This window comes from Cloeon dipterum, chromosome 4 (assembly GCF_949628265.1).
Source record: "Cloeon dipterum chromosome 4, ieCloDipt1.1, whole genome shotgun sequence".
Taxonomy (NCBI): Eukaryota; Metazoa; Arthropoda; class Insecta; order Ephemeroptera; family Baetidae; genus Cloeon; species Cloeon dipterum.
The window spans coordinates 17,990,168-18,005,248 of record NC_088789.1 but is presented as its reverse complement, the minus strand read 5'-3'; the positions used below and the strand labels follow the sequence as shown (position 1 = coordinate 18,005,248).

General features: G+C 38.7%; 3 protein-coding genes across 3 annotated transcripts; 2 read left to right on the top strand and 1 right to left on the bottom strand.

Annotated features, from left to right (window-relative positions):
• The first annotated feature begins 2,341 nt into the window (after positions 1 to 2,341).
• On the top strand, positions 2,342 to 4,223 carry LOC135941645 (vacuolar protein sorting-associated protein 26C). The gene is made up of 7 exons (XM_065487237.1): positions 2,342 to 2,520; positions 2,626 to 2,769; positions 2,832 to 3,062; positions 3,318 to 3,476; positions 3,541 to 3,637; positions 3,688 to 3,813; positions 3,869 to 4,223. Exons 1-7 carry the CDS (start codon positions 2,464 to 2,466, stop codon positions 3,949 to 3,951), a joined length of 897 nt encoding a protein of 298 aa, XP_065343309.1. The 5' UTR covers positions 2,342 to 2,463; the 3' UTR covers positions 3,952 to 4,223.
• Positions 4,224 to 4,898: 675 nt separating this feature from the next.
• Positions 4,899 to 9,649, top strand: LOC135941642 (zinc finger protein 16-like). Its single transcript, XM_065487234.1, has 5 exons — positions 4,899 to 4,913; positions 5,618 to 5,726; positions 5,783 to 5,899; positions 6,323 to 6,804; positions 7,995 to 9,649. Exons 2-5 carry the CDS (start codon positions 5,646 to 5,648, stop codon positions 8,473 to 8,475), a joined length of 1,161 nt encoding a protein of 386 aa, XP_065343306.1. The 5' UTR covers positions 4,899 to 4,913; positions 5,618 to 5,645; the 3' UTR covers positions 8,476 to 9,649.
• Positions 9,635 to 14,609, bottom strand: Mf (myofilin). The gene is made up of 6 exons (XM_065487238.1): positions 14,453 to 14,609; positions 13,876 to 14,027; positions 12,504 to 12,749; positions 10,671 to 10,934; positions 9,886 to 10,125; positions 9,635 to 9,833 (listed from the first exon to the last, which is right to left on the bottom strand). Coding segments are annotated over exons 2-6 (846 nt in total). The 5' UTR covers positions 13,970 to 14,027; positions 14,453 to 14,609; the 3' UTR covers positions 9,635 to 9,831.
• Positions 14,610 to 15,081: the final 472 nt, after the last annotated feature.

Genomic DNA, 15,081 nt, shown 5'->3' with positions numbered 1-15,081 from the left:
AGGGTTTAAATGAGTTAAAAACTAAGCCAGGACAAGGGATGGAAAAAATAATACGAGAGCAATTTGAAAAGTTGCAGTGAGATTGGTTTAAATTTATTCTTGTGCTTTCCGTTACCAACATTATGTATTGTCCACGTGACATGAAAAAGGCTAAAGGGTTCAAAAACTCCCCGTAAAATGGAGGTGTCTCAACTTAAAATGACTTATTGTTAGCACGGAAATAAAATATTTTATTTTACTAAATAATTTAAATAAATAAATTAATAATCTTTGACTGCATGAATTGTGTTTTTGATCTTTTGAAAAAATGATTTTGTCCGCACGGTCCTTTGAAAATTGGGTCCAAATATTATTCGGTCTTCTGCAGAGGTGTAAAATGAGTTATCGCGGAGATTAATCGTAGTCACTATCATTATTTTGGTGTCTCTCACTGTGTTGAGAAAATATCTTAAATTTACTTTTGTTTAATGACGACATTTTATTATAGTGTTAATAATTATACAAACTTATGGTGGAGCAAAAGAGCGAATAGCTTGACCCAAGGGGAATTAAATTAGTCTTGAATTAAATTTTCATTGATATCTCTGTAGATTTTGATAGATTTTTAGTTCTATTCTTTTTTAATTAGATGTCTGATCCACATACAAAATTGGAGCATTGATTGTAGAGTATAATGATTGAAATATATATCTTGTTTTTTAAGTGCGCTCATGTGAATAGATACTTTGAATAGATATTAATATTTCGACCCGCAATAGAGGGGGTTATATGCGTGCAAATACAAAAATTATCATTTCATATTTTTGGCTAGCTTTACGGTTAGCAATTTATTGCCAACATTTATCCCTTAATTAGGATTAGATTGATTTGACTAATCAAGGCTAAGTACGCATATTATTAAAGTTCCTTAGTTGGCAGGTGTTGATGGGCTCCGTTCACATCCCTCATTTCACCCCCTCCCCCGAATCGGTGTCATCTATTAAGCGTTTAGCGGGTAATGCGATCAAATAAACAAGAGCGTGGCACGCGGGGGTTGACGCGGGGTGAGTGTGTAACGCGCAACCGGCGACCAAAAATGCAAGCTCACTTTTCTCACTGCATCCGACATCTCTGACCGAGATGCCAAACTACGTGGTGCCTATAGCTGCCATCCCGAAACCCCGAAACCCGGCGTCCTCCGTCGAGATGCATGTCGTACTCTCTGATAAAATAGTACATATATTTTGCGACTTGCGACACACTTGGCCGTCCTTTAGTTGAGGAGAGTTATTAAATTATAACATCATGCCAATCAGCCGCTCGCCTGCTCGCGTGCCCTCCACCTCGCACCCCGACTTTCCGCCAAAATCCTACACAGTATTTATCCACACAGTGCGCGAGAGAGCTCATTTTGCGGCCACTATAGGGCTGGAAAAAACACCCGCCAAGGCATGGACTGTCTTTTTGCCTCCACTTTTCAGTCTAATTTCAGAGCTAAAATATTGGAATACATAGTTTATTATAGCTCCCCAAACGCAGAATATTGATTTTTTGTGTGAGGTTTGAATCTACCGGTGGACTTTTATTTTAGAGTAGATATACTAACAAAAATGCAAAATGTAAAATTAAGGAAATGAAAGATTCAGATTCAGAAATACTTAATTTTGTAAAGCCGAAATTATTTACAAGGGTGGCTCTAAAAATACGTCAAGAAATGCCTATTTAGGCTATTTAACATAATCACAGACAAAAAATTCATCCAAGTCACAAAATTGGTGGTGGAAAGTAACTGCGTTTGAATCTAGTTTGATGAATAAAGGGAAATACAAAATTTTTGAGGGCAGGGACCGCACCTGGGCGTTTAGAGCACAGCGGTGATCTCGCCCCCTTTGAGAATATTTGCCAACCTAAATTTTAACGAGTTATTGTGAGTTGTTAGGGTAGGTTCAGAGCCAGTTTTTTAATATATGATGAGGCCTGGAATTGGCCGAAATTGCAATTTAAAGCAGTGCATAATCCAGGTTTTGTATTGTTATTTTATTATCTGCCAATTTTATAAATTATTGTAAATTATATTACTGCGACGCTATACTATCCAGGAAAAATTTCTCATATCGATTAGAAATTAACTTTTTTAATTTTTAAAATTCATTGCTTTTCTGTGAACTACACATATACAACATGATGCGCGCTCTCGTCGTTTTGCGCTGTGACCCCTGTGTGTCTGCTCTCAGCTCTGCACTTGCTCGCCTTCTCTTCTTATGGAAGGACAAGTTCAAATATTCGCGGCTATTGTCGCTCCCTCCCACCTCTGTGCATCACATGTTTTGCTCATCTGACATCTGATCAGAGAGTCCAACCTAAATTATCAACAAACAAAACCACCAACGCCAACTTATAATCACACGGAATTAGCATATGTGTGTTTGGTTTTTACTTTTTTCTTTTCCCAAAACCCCTGGAGATTTTTAGGAACTAAAAGCAATGGCTGCAAATATTGAGATTTTAGTTCGCAAGGCAAACAAGGTCTATCATGAAGGAGTAAGTAGTGAGACATTTCAATTTTAGTTTTATGTATTTTACTGTCAGTATCACTGGGTTAACTACAATATGAAACAACATTAAACTATGTACTTGAATTTTCAGGAAATCATCAGTGGAGTGGTGGTAGTGGTTTCTCCTTCCGACGTTCGCCACGACGGAATCACCCTTTTTGCTGATGGAAATGTGAACCTGCAGTTGAGCTCAAAGAATGTTGGCATATTTGAAGCATTTTATAATTCTGTCAAGGTATGATAGGAGAAAATAATAAAAATTATACTCAAATAATATCGTATACATACACATTTCAGCCCGTGTCTTTGGTGTCGTGCGTGCTGGAGGTGGCCTCGGCCGGCAAAATCCCAGCTGGAAAAACCGAAATTCCGTTTGAGTTTCCTCTGCGGGCACGCAGTAGCAAGCCTCTGTACGAAACATATCACGGCGTGTTTGTCAGCATCCAGTATATGCTCAAATGTGAAATTAGAAGGAGTTTTTTGGCCAAAGATCTAGTGAAAACGGCAGAGTTCATCGTAGAATACAATGTAATCAAAAATTTATTTGAAAAATGCCACTTTTTACTACATTTCGTTATATTTTAAATTTATTATAAAATGTTGCATTTTTCTACCACATTGGGCGCTAAGAATGATATTGTTGGAGTTTAAATAGGAAAACCCCAAGAATATGACATATTAAGCAAAAAAACCTGTGTTAACTTTTTGCACTGTTCAAAATCGGGGAACTCTATTTCTATTATTTTATGGTTACATAAATTAAGTTAAAATTTTAAATTTCAGCTCAATAAATGCCCTAAATCAGAATTGAAGCCTGTTCAGTTCGTAATTTCTCCAGACTCTTTGCAAAATGTCAAGGAGAGAGCCAGAATTCCGCGCTTCAAGATAACTGGGCACCTTGACTCCACAGTCTGCTGTCTCAGAAAGCCTTTCACAGGAGAGGTAAGTTATTTTGTATCACCATAATTATAATATCAAATCAAAAATACAATTTCATCACTTCAAGCTAATTGTCCAACACTCGGAAATTCCAATTAAATCAGTTGAACTGCAATTAGTTAGAGTGGAAACTTGTGGCTGTGCTGAAGGCTACTCTAGAGACGGTATACATTTGTAAATTAATTCTGGTTTGGAAATAATATGAATTTTTCAGCCACTGAGATTCAAAATATCCAAATCGGTGAAGGAGACGTTTCATGCGGAATCGCCATTCCGATTCACATGGTCTTCCCACGACTTTTTACGTGCCCCACTTTGACAACTAGCAGCTTTAAAATCGGTAAAGTTGGTTAAAGTATGAAAGATAAATAATAATTGCTTTCAATAAATTTCAGAATTTGAAGTTAATATTGTGGTGATATTTCAAGACGATCATTTGATAACAGAGAACTTTCCAATTGTTCTCACAAGATCCTAATATGGTGTCTTAAATTTCCATCTGTCTGCTGTTGCATTGTGTAAATAGAATGAATTTGTATTAAAAAACTGTATTTACAATGGCTGTTACTATTTCCAGTATGTATGCAAAAATAATCTACTGTCGTATTGCTTAAAATGGTTTTAGGTTATATGTAGAATATTCTATGTGCTGAAAATTTCTTATAATAAAAATATGTTTGTCTTTGGAAAATTTCCCTATAATGGTTGTCTCTTCTCAAATTAAAATTTATGTATTTCTACAAGTCGTTATTTACATCTTTTATTAAAAACATCATTATAACAAAATTGTTTTGAAGGTTGCATAAAGGGATTGAAAGGATAGGGTCCTTTTTGGACAACTTCGGCCATCTATTAGGAGGGATTGAGACCAGTCTAGCTAAGTGCGCTTTTTAAAATCCGACCATTAGAAGCCGAGATTTATGAAATCCTGAAAGAGCATCAATATTTCGTTATTGATATGTTATGTCAAAAAAATATCAGGCAAAACGTCGTTCCAAATTTTGAATTATATGAAATTTGGTCACATGTATATTTTTATTTAAAAAATTACTCGCTTGAGGCAATGACGACGTGAGAAATTAAATTTTTATCAATTGGTTTAGAGCCGCATGATCAAATTAAGTAAATTAATCTTTAATATAGGCGGGTTACATTTTCATTTTTGCCTTCAAGTAGGTAAATTAAGCATTTCCCCTTTTCCAATGCCGCGTTTTTTCTTATTTGCTAGGTGCATGCATTAGTTTGCCCCCGCTGATCGCGCCGCCGCCGATTCACGCCGATTTCACGAACTACAAACCAAAATAAAGAATGGTGTACGGTGTACACAGTCGGCGTAAATTTTAGTTGAGGCTGTTGAGGGTCACCACAAGCCGGTCAGGCTTCAGTTTTTGTGACTGCGGCTGCCTAATTAACATAAACAATCGACCATCACCTTTATAGGTAAGAAATCCATAATAGGCACGGAGGACATAAATCAAAGTGCTCTGCTCTGCTCATATTCACGAATCCCGCGAAATTTTAAACACATTCGCGCGCACAAGCTTCGGCGCCACATTATTTACTAACGTCAACGTAGCGAAGTAAAACGCTAAAACGGCACAACAGACAACAGAAACCAAAAGCCTAAACTTCGAACGGAAATTTGAACAACTGGTGCTTTTCATTTTTCATGGTCACCGGCAAGAATCAATCCGTAATGACACTGATTAGTGATAAAATCTTGTTCAAAACTTCACAGACAAGAAGTACAATAATATTCCATGATTTAACTATTAAAATGATTAAAATAGTAATTTTTGTTCATGAATTTAATATTTTGCTTGAAATGAGATTCATAAAAATGTTATCTTTGCCTCCTCCTTAAATTTAAAAAAATTCGCTCCTGTAGATTCTTCAGGAGGAAAACGGGAAAAACTGATAAATTTTGGAGCTGTGCAGTGAAGATCATGACGTCACATACTGATCATGCGCACTATCGCAACTGCGCAGTGCAGGGTCGAGTACCCAAAAACGGTTAGCCAATGAAACACTCCGCGCAAGCGCGGTGATTTCACCATTCGATATTAAGAAATAAATGCGCAACGCCATCATGCGCTGGGCCAAACAAACGAAACATTTTCTGTTAAAACCTTGTGTGTTGCAAGACTGTCCTCGTGTGCTACAATTGCAGACATGGACAATGCAGACGGACACCCTGTGGAGGACACTGCTCCTGCGGCTGTATTTCACACCAATGGCATCATTAGAGAAATCGTAAAATTCACTATTTATGAGCTTTAATTTATTTTATTCATTCGCGTTAATTGCAGATACCACTTGATAGGGTGGTAGGTGACTTTGAATTCGTGTCCGTACCGTCCGCTACTTCTGGAACCATGGAGCCGGAGGAATTTGACCCATTGTCAGTCACATCGAGTAGTGAGCCAGTAAGATTATGCACTAAATTATTGTATGACACTCCCCTTTATTTATTTTTTCAACTAAAATCCTGAAATCATGATTTTTGTGAATGTATTGAATGAATTAAATTAATACTTTGAATAATTCAATTTTTAAAACAATTGATAAATTCTTTTTAACGACGTAAGTAAAATCATTTGTGAATTTTTTAATTCTGCTGTGTTTAGCAAGGTGTTGAGGTCCTTAATTGGTTTGGAAGATAAATTCATTAAATTATTGCAAAAAATACAGTTTTAAAATCCTTTGAAATATTAGAGTATTAAAACTAGTAAAAAATCATAATTAAAATATTGTCCTAACCTGTTTCTAATTACTTGACCATCTGATTTAAAAAATTGCTTTTAAACCTGCCTTTTTGTTTTTGGCTACAACGTATTGCATAATTTCAGGTAGTTCCGACCAAAAAGATGAAGATGTCTCAAACATTCGTACTAGGTCCAGGTGGCGTGTTAAGAAACATGCATCCATCGGATCCATCAATGCAGCGCCAAGTTCTAATCCCAGCAGGTTCATTGCTCAGACTGGTCCCCCCTACAAGCTCCCAACCCCCTAATGCGAGTACAGGGGTGAAGAAAGAAGCAGAAGAAGGCTCTTTAGATGAGTCGGGTCTGAAGGTGAAGCTGCAGAGGCTGCCGAGGAAGACTGCTAATACAAACGAGTGCTGGCACTGCAACACCAAGGTGGCCAACCTGGTGCGACATTTGGAAAATGAGGAGTGCTTCACGCCGATAGTCAAGTGTTCTTACTGCCAGCGCATCTTCACCAGCGAGCACAAGTATGACGATCACTTCGAAAACTGCAGTGAGAAGCGCATCTTTTGTGAAGTCTGTAACAAGACCTTCCTGTCAGGCTTCCTCTTCACATACCATTGGTAGTACCAATTTTTATATTTTCTAAATTTTAATTTGATGATTGTTTGACATTTGGACCATAAAATAAGCCCAAATCCCTATGAGCATTTGTCAAGGAAAGTTACAACGTTTTGGCAGGGGTCCGAATCTGAGGTTCCTGATGATTTTTTACTTACCAATAACGCCATTGAGAAAACCCTGACTCTTAATTTTGCGAGTTTTACGGACACTTAAATTTCGAGTTTTGAAGTTTTTTTTTTAGTTTTCTCCTATTTGCTTGTAGATTAAAATTGCAGACTTTGTTGATTTCGTCTCATTCAGTTAAATTATTTTCCTGTTGGTAGTTCAAAGATCAAGTTTACTGAAATTGATTTTTTTTTTTCAAATTACCGACCCCTTGGCTCGCAGGAGTGTCATAACAGTGGAAGATATTTGAGCAGTTCGGAGATCTAAAATATGATGGCTGCCCAATATCAGAGAGATGGCAAAAGGTGGTTAGTTAATTGACTCGAAATGCTCAAATAGCTCAACTGGCTGGGAGGCGAACCGGCGCCAACTCGCCACTTGCTGGTTTTCGCACCTTTCCAGCAGCTTTAGAGGCAAATTTCTAGTATTTCAATGAAATACCTCTGTGTGGGGAGGCGAAAAGATGGCCAAATTGGGTCCAAGCTCCTCTGAGGCCACTCAGGCCCCATGTTTTATGCTCAGCGGTGTAATTGGGACTCTGTGAGCTCATAGCCCAAGGGACGTGCTGACCGGAGGTTAAAAAAATTATGCTGTATTTTAATTAATCAATACTGTGATTTCCATCTTGTAGCAGTGAAGAAATTAGAAGTAATGAATCCAACCTAGAGTGGGATTGTGCCTTTTTGTCAAAAAAAATGCGAGATCTTGATTAGGAGTTAGAGCTCACCTTAGTTTTTGGGGGTTTTTGTTAAGCTTACTGTTATAAAAAAAACGTGTTTGGAGTCTTCCTCAAAGTGTTTAGGTATGAGAACTTGAAATCTAGACTCATTTTTTTATGAATATTGCACCATTAGTTGTCAATTATTCATTCCATCAGGTTGTCCACACCACAATCTTTATTCAAAACCTTAGTAAATTTTCCTTTAAAACTTTGTAATCATATTATAAATGTTTTTAGCCAATATTATCGACGATTTTTTACTGATTGAAATTGACAATTTTCTCACTCATCCATCATCCATAGGTACCACACACACACCGAGCAGATCCCAAAGGACTCTGGAAACTGCCAGCATTGCAACGGCTGGTGCCAGATGTTGGTGGGGGTGAAGAAACCCCGATGTGCCATCTGTAGTTCAACCTACTCTTCCCGTGCCGGCCTAATGCGCCATGTGTACGAAAGCCACCTCAAAACAGACTTCCTGATCGCCCGGATCTTCAGGAAGCGGCTCACGTGCCAGTTGTGCTTCAACAACTTTGGCACAGTGGCCGAAATGATCAACCACTACCTTCGCATGGACTGCAACTTCAGGAGGTGCGAGATCTGCTCGGCCGTGTTTAAAGACCAGACGAAACTCGTGCAACACGTCTACATGTGTCACAACAACTCTTCAGTGGTGCGCGAGCCTGGAAACTACCACGAGTGTAAGAATTGCAACCCTCAGCCTGTTGCGTGCACAACTCAAATTATTACTGTCAAGGCAGAAAAGACGAACTTGGATTGATTCCTGCCAGCTTGCCTTCTTGTGGTTTTGGTTAGTTATCGTCTTTCATTTGATTTTAGTGCTACTTTTTACATGCGTCTGATGATTTTCTAAGACATGCATGCTTAATTTTTAGACATCTGAGAATGAGCCTTAATTTAAATCGTTTTAGGAGCTAATTACCGTACAAATTGCTTCTAAAGCCTGACAAACACAGCTGTTGAATTGTCTGTAAAGGCAATCTCCCTTCTCTGCAATGCTTTGAATAAATTTGCCAGAATTTTTCCAGTCATATAACCGTCTTGATTCTCGCAATATGTCTGTGAGTGCTGCTGGCCCAAAGAATATTCAGTTAACTTTTCGAGCCAAAATTTTGCAAATTATGTAAAAAGAAATTATTGGTGTGTGTCTTAAAAATATTCCAAATTGTAATGTTAATCTACCTCCAAAATTTTTGCGATGGTGATATATTTTGTTTTTAAATATTCCATGTCAAAGTTCAAAACCCAAATTCCAGATTCTGGTCAAAAATTGAAAAATCATGTGCATTCGAGATTTCGGCTTCTGCTAGTCAGATATTAAAAAAACTGCGTACCCTTTAACTGGTCATGATGCCCCTGACGAGCCAAAAAGGTTCCAGGGTGCTAGCTTCCAGCTTTTTTCATATCCTTTCGTCTTTTAGAAATTAATATGCAAAAAGCTCTGGAAAAATTGAAAAAAATAAAGCTCAAATAAGTAATGTAAAAATCAGAATTTTTTTTTTAAATGAGTGAATATGTTGATTCTAATTTACCTATTGTTGTAAAAACGATTCCCTTTTTTTATTTAAAAATTTTTCACCATGACCATTAAAACTACCTACATGGTTTTAACTTTTATATCTATACTTCTATTTTGCACTAAATATCAATAGTTCAATATTTAAAATTAAAAAATTCAAATTCACAGCTCTGTTGATAAAATTGAAAATTTGCCATTTGGCCCTCATCATTGTAATTTCTTTTTAATAGAAGAAAAGAAGGCATCATTCCACGTTGTAATTCTGTTCACAGACAAAAGTGATTTTGAATGCGTTCTTGACATTTTCAACTTGTATGAAACGCTGTGCGCTCTTTTCTTGTCATCAAAATCCTGTTTTTATTTGTATTTTTAAGAAATAATAAATTACAAGCACAGTGTGTTAATGATGATAACATTGCAACCTTAATTTAATCTCGTAACATTTAACAGTTATAGTTTTAGTTTGATTGGGAAAGCGCAGAGTTTTCTTTTCCTTTTTGTCCGCTATGCATTCATCATAGTCGGGGAAATGTCAGTCACAGGCGCAGGCTCAAGGTCAGGTTTCAGGTTGGTTGATGCAAAACGTTTCATTTCCATTTCTAAAACAAAAAATCAGTTAACAGATGAATCACTGATTTATAAATTCCTTACAAAATGGCCTGACGGGGTGTTGGTTCCAGAGGTACCTGTTCTTCACCGGAGACAGGTACGATCTCCTCAGGTATGATGGCGAAGTGCGGTACACATAGTCGGTTTCGAAGGGCTTCAGCTCAGGGTAGGCATACCACCAAGGGTCGCGCACAACTGAGGCTGCTGACAAGTAAGGGCTTGGGCTCATGATGCGCACAAGCGCAGGACGGCTGATCCCGTCGCGGGTGTAAATCGGATAGCCTGATTGGAATAAAATAATTTTATAACATCTTCTAAACTGAATCAATAATTGCTTTAAAAAATTAATTTAATTGCTGCGAATTAAAATCGCGTCATAAAAATTTGAGAAATGTTTGTATGTATCAGAAATATTAATATGTTTAATTAAATCCTCAAAACTTCAAACCATTATAAACATGTTCTGGAAAAATTTCTTCGCCCTACAATTGGAAAAGCCATTTTGAAAATCGATATTTTCAAGCAAAATTTTTGAAGTAGGCAAATTAAAGCTGGTTTTTTATTTAATGAAAACGTTCTCAATAAAAATGAAAAATCTGCTACAAGCAGTTACATTTCTGTATGCAAACTTCTCAGAACGCTTCTAATATAAGAGTTTTGTAAAAACCTGAACCTTTCCGCATAATGTATAAACATTAAACGTCATTCGATTCATCTCGCTGAGCAGATTCCAACCATGCAAATTTTTTTGAAAACCAACCTCTTTTCAAGAAACTACGGCAGTTTCAAATTGCTTTGTCTTATTTTTACTCCTTCTACTTCCATACCTGCATATGTGTATCCCAGGATGGGAGACGGCGACGTGGACCTGGTGAATGGGGAGGATTCCCTGATGAAGGGCGAAGAGGCGCGCTCGAAGGGCGAGGCGGAGCGTGCCCTGACTGGTGAAGCCGACCTGGCTCGCAGGGACGGTCTCGGGGGAGGTGACATGGAGCGTCGGAAGGGTGCCAGCCTGCCCATGGCCGCCATCCTCTCCATGTGGTCGTTCCACGCTTGCGTCTCGTTAGGCAGTGCTTTAGGCTTTTTTTCTTCTATGTTATAGATAATAAAGAGCAAAGAATGAAGGATGTCGTTCTTTTCATGTATGCCGAAATCCGTCCCCCCAACTAAACCCGTGGCCTATGAAAACTTTCATTATTTGATCACAATTTTTGGTAGCCCCCACATAGCTGCAGCAGTTAGTCGCATTATTATAATGGAAGGTTATGCGGATGACACTTTGCACAGGTTTTATTATAAAATATGCTGTTGGCTACAGTTGTAATAATTCATTTGTGTTGCATGGATTGTGTGAATGTGGAAAGTATTAAAGTAGCGCTGGGATAAAAGTTTTGACATTAGCCAATTAATTCATGAGGGTTAAATCTGTTTGAGCAGCTGAATCACTCAGTCGGAAAAATCGGCGGAAACATAAAATGCGTTTTTCTGGCGGCAATAAGTGCCACAAGAACGCCGGAGACCAATCAGCAGACAAAGGTGTAGCAAAGGTAGCACAACCAAAGCACTACAGCTAAGTTACACTACAATTAGGCTATAAGGCTGGCTGCTGATTGGTCTTGTCGAATTTTCGACTGTATGACTCGGTTGCTGCAGAACCGAATTCAATCCTCAGAATTGATTCGCACTGTCAAAATTTTAACTTCAGTCGCATTGCTTGAAAAGATTTCTGAAATTGAAGTTTCTAGAGTAAATTGTTGATTCCAAGTCCTTGTATTTGGAAATATTTGTGTTGCATTAGTTTGATGAAATGTTAATGCATTAATTTCAAGACATTTCGGACATGGAAAGCATTAATCAAAAGTGTCTGGCGTTTTTGCAGATAGAGAAAAAGGGTGAAAAAAATAAAAAGCGCAAAATATTTATGGCCAAAATATTTATTGACCCAAAAATTGTGGATCTCGCTAAATTAATAGTACACATTGAGAAATAATAATATTAAATAATTATTTATAATATTTATACACAGTGGTTTCTCTCGTTGTGCTCTCGCTGTTTGCGTTAATTAAGCTAACTGGCTCTCACGCGCTGATTCGATTTATCGGAAAATCCGGAATTGTATTAGAATAGAGTCATACATTATGGAAAATGCATGCGAATTATTTTCAATCAATCAATTGCATTCCGGATAAGGGACTTTTGGCAAAAATTGCTTTTTCCAGGGTTAAGTCGAGCGGCGTGGCACTTACGTAGTTGGTGACCTCGCGCGTCTAGTGTGAACTTATATAAAAGAATTATAACAGATATCGTTTTGGTTAATCAATATACAGAATGGCGATATAGGCTTGTTGTTATGCTGTATTAGGAGACAAAATCCTGCACGAAAGTCTTTGACACTTAAAATTTTGGTTTCGTTTTCGCCACACGCGCGGAGACAATTTAAACTGTGTCTAATCGAAACGTCACATTTTCCCCCGTTTCTCGTCTTTCTAGATGGTATTCTTACTGTTTATACACGGCATTACAAAATAAACTCTTTTTCACATCAAGAAACATATTGATTTTTTAGCGGTCGCCCTGTCCCTGTTCGAATTAAATTACACGTGTAGAAGTGCGCCCCCTTGGAAGTCAATCGGCAGTTCATTTCCTGCGGGAGTACGTACCGATGCGGATGGGGTCGCGGTAGAGGAAGTTGCGTGGCGAGTATCCGTAGGTTTCCCTCGAGATGGGCTGGTAACGGTAGCCGGGAGAGCTGATGCGCTCGTGCGCGATCGCGGGGTCCTCATACAGGCTCTTGCTGAGTGGCCAGGTGTCCAGCTTGGAGGAAAGCTCGGGGAACTCGGAGTAGATAGGACGGTAAATGCTGCGGGGAGTGCGGCTGTTTTCTGGCGCCTTGATGTCCTCAGTGCCTGAAATATGATTTTTTTGATCAAACCAGGTCACTTTTGATGTCTCGTTAACTGAGGTTTTCTTTCTTGAGAAATAAATGACTCTCTTAAGAACAACATATGTTTAATATTTGTTATTTTTATAAATGATTTGAATGGTTGCCAATTCTGAAAAACTATGGGTTCCTGCAGATTGAAGAACATCACTTTTATTTCCTACCAATTATAACCCTGTTGCAACTTGACTAAAAATCAAATCAAAGAACAACTGGAATTTTGACAGTGCCAATGAATTCCCGAGTGTCAAATTAGGCTAGAAAGCCAAATCACACTGCACACATTTCGATGCGAAGTGCCAAAAAATGATAAAATAGTAAAAACCGTTACTTATAGGTGGATTTTGGTTTGAGCCTTACATAACGTGCCACAAGAACGCCAAAGTCCAATCAGAGAAGTTCTCTGATTGGTTGATAAAGCGTCCTTCTGACAGTCATTATTTTAAGTTCGGACAAAAACCACAAAAGTAAAATGTTTGTTACGTTTCCGTTCATTTTAAGCACGTCGTGTTCAATCGTCGACCTAATGATTTGCCTGGCTAACCTAATTCAATCCTCAGTACTCGATTTACACTGTCATAAAAGATATTCTAGTGCTTATTTCATGCACGACCGCTCATTTAAAAATTTTAGGTAGTTGCACTGCGATTTTATATTCAATCTTGCTCCTATACATTTCTGGCATAAAAAGACTGGAAAATAAAAATCAGATCATCTAATCGCGGTTGAAACTACAGCAAAGATTTTTTGTTTCGAAAAAACGTTTTTTAAGCTTCAACCGCATTTAACTGAACTAATTTTGGTTTTCAACATGTCATATAAAATCTTTAAAGACAATAATGCAAGTAGCTGAATATTAATTGAAACCAAACAGCGGCGCCATCTGTTGGTAGCTCCAAATACCAACTTTTCCAATTGGATTTCTAGACCTTTCTCATCTTTAAATTCTAAAATTGAAGCCAAAATTCCAATACAACTCTTGCTTTTAAAGATGTTTTTCTTTGCAAATTGACATTTTTAATAAATTCCAGTATAAGAATATAGCAAAAATATATCCTCTTCTTGAATTTTTAATAAATATTTAGACTAACCCTTGAGGGCGCGGACGTAGGACTGCCAGAACCTCGCCTTCCTCTGGATAGGCTCGTTCCTGCTGATGATGTCGAGGTGGGTCTTGAGCAGCATTTTCGTTTGGTGAGTTGTCTCGGCTGTTGCTTTAAAGAGTCGTCGAACTAGGTGTTACCTGCTAGCGCAGAGGGGAAAAAGAAAGAATGCTAATTAGAGAGTGTGTCGACATCCAATTGATTAGTCAGAGAGGCTGATCGATTGCTTTTTCTAGAAGCATCCCGTCAAAGGGCTGCGGAAAGTAAGTTGGAACATTCGAGGAATTCATGTATCTATTCCTGTATTCGCGCGCTGGGGCACTCCTTAAGTGACTATGGAAGCCCACCGAAAAAGCGTGCTAATTTTAGAAGTGCTCTCGCTTCGCCGTGACGTCACGGCCGTGCAAACTGAATTCATGATTAAATTGCCAAGCCTCGAAAAATAAAATAAAATCAAAGAAAAAACAGACTATTTTAGATCGAATTATTTGAAAATCAAACCGTGTTTTGTGCGAAACGAAAAAGTGCAGAGGTGCAGTTGAGAAACAGTCTAAAGCGGACGTACCTTCTAGGGTTTGTACCTTCACAATCACAGCCAGAAGTGCAACTGGGGCTTGGGGCCGCGGCAGCAGGGACTAAGCCCGCCGGAGGGGCCGGGAGGGGCACTGGTTCAGCCAATCATGGCGCTGCTCCACATCTGTCAAACCCCTTGCCTGGCTCCCTTGCTTGCACACTCACCCGCTGCGGTGACGTCGCCGACCGCCGTTGGGACATCCTGCGGGCGTAAATCTCGCGATTTTGGACTCGATTATTCTGTTGTGTGTACGCTGTGACAAAATTAATGCACTTGCACGCTACACACGTGCCGGCCGCCGTTTCATTCTCGCTTCTGGCGAAAGCGACCCAAATTTTGGACGCGTTGCCGCGAAAGCAGCCGAGTTTGCGGTGTATACGTTTTGTTTCACGGCCACTGCTAAAAATACGTGGAATTTTTAGCTCACGTCTGAAGGGTTAGAAGAAAAGGCAAATGTTATTTCAGCTTATTGAAAAAATTTCACGGTGAAGCAGATAATTTCCTGAAGAAGAGGAAAGTGAAAGGGAAATTGCTCGGTTAGGCCATCCGCTAGTCATGGAAGCTGCGCAGGCTGCATGCCTTCGATTTTGCAGGCGCCGTTCGAATTGGAGATCGCAAAT

Coding starts and splice junctions, on each gene's coding strand:
- LOC135941645 (XM_065487237.1), top strand. CDS start 2,464: ATGGCTGCAAATATTGAGATTTTAGTTCGCAAGGCAAACAAGGTCTAT. Junction 2,770..2,831: donor CATTTTATAATTCTGTCAAG/GTATGATAGGAG, acceptor TACACATTTCAG/CCCGTGTCTTTGGTGTCGTG. Junction 3,477..3,540: donor GAAAGCCTTTCACAGGAGAG/GTAAGTTATTTT, acceptor CATCACTTCAAG/CTAATTGTCCAACACTCGGA.
- LOC135941642 (XM_065487234.1), top strand. CDS start 5,646: ATGGACAATGCAGACGGACACCCTGTGGAGGACACTGCTCCTGCGGCT. Junction 5,727..5,782: donor ATGGCATCATTAGAGAAATC/GTAAAATTCACT, acceptor CGTTAATTGCAG/ATACCACTTGATAGGGTGGT. Junction 5,900..6,322: donor TCACATCGAGTAGTGAGCCA/GTAAGATTATGC, acceptor GCATAATTTCAG/GTAGTTCCGACCAAAAAGAT.
- Mf (XM_065487238.1), bottom strand. CDS start 13,969: ATGCTGCTCAAGACCCACCTCGACATCATCAGCAGGAACGAGCCTATC. Junction 12,750..13,875: donor CTACGTCCGCGCCCTCAAGG/GTTAGTCTAAAT, acceptor ATCATATTTCAG/GCACTGAGGACATCAAGGCG. Junction 10,126..10,670: donor CCTGGGATACACATATGCAG/GTATGGAAGTAG, acceptor TATTCCAATCAG/GCTATCCGATTTACACCCGC.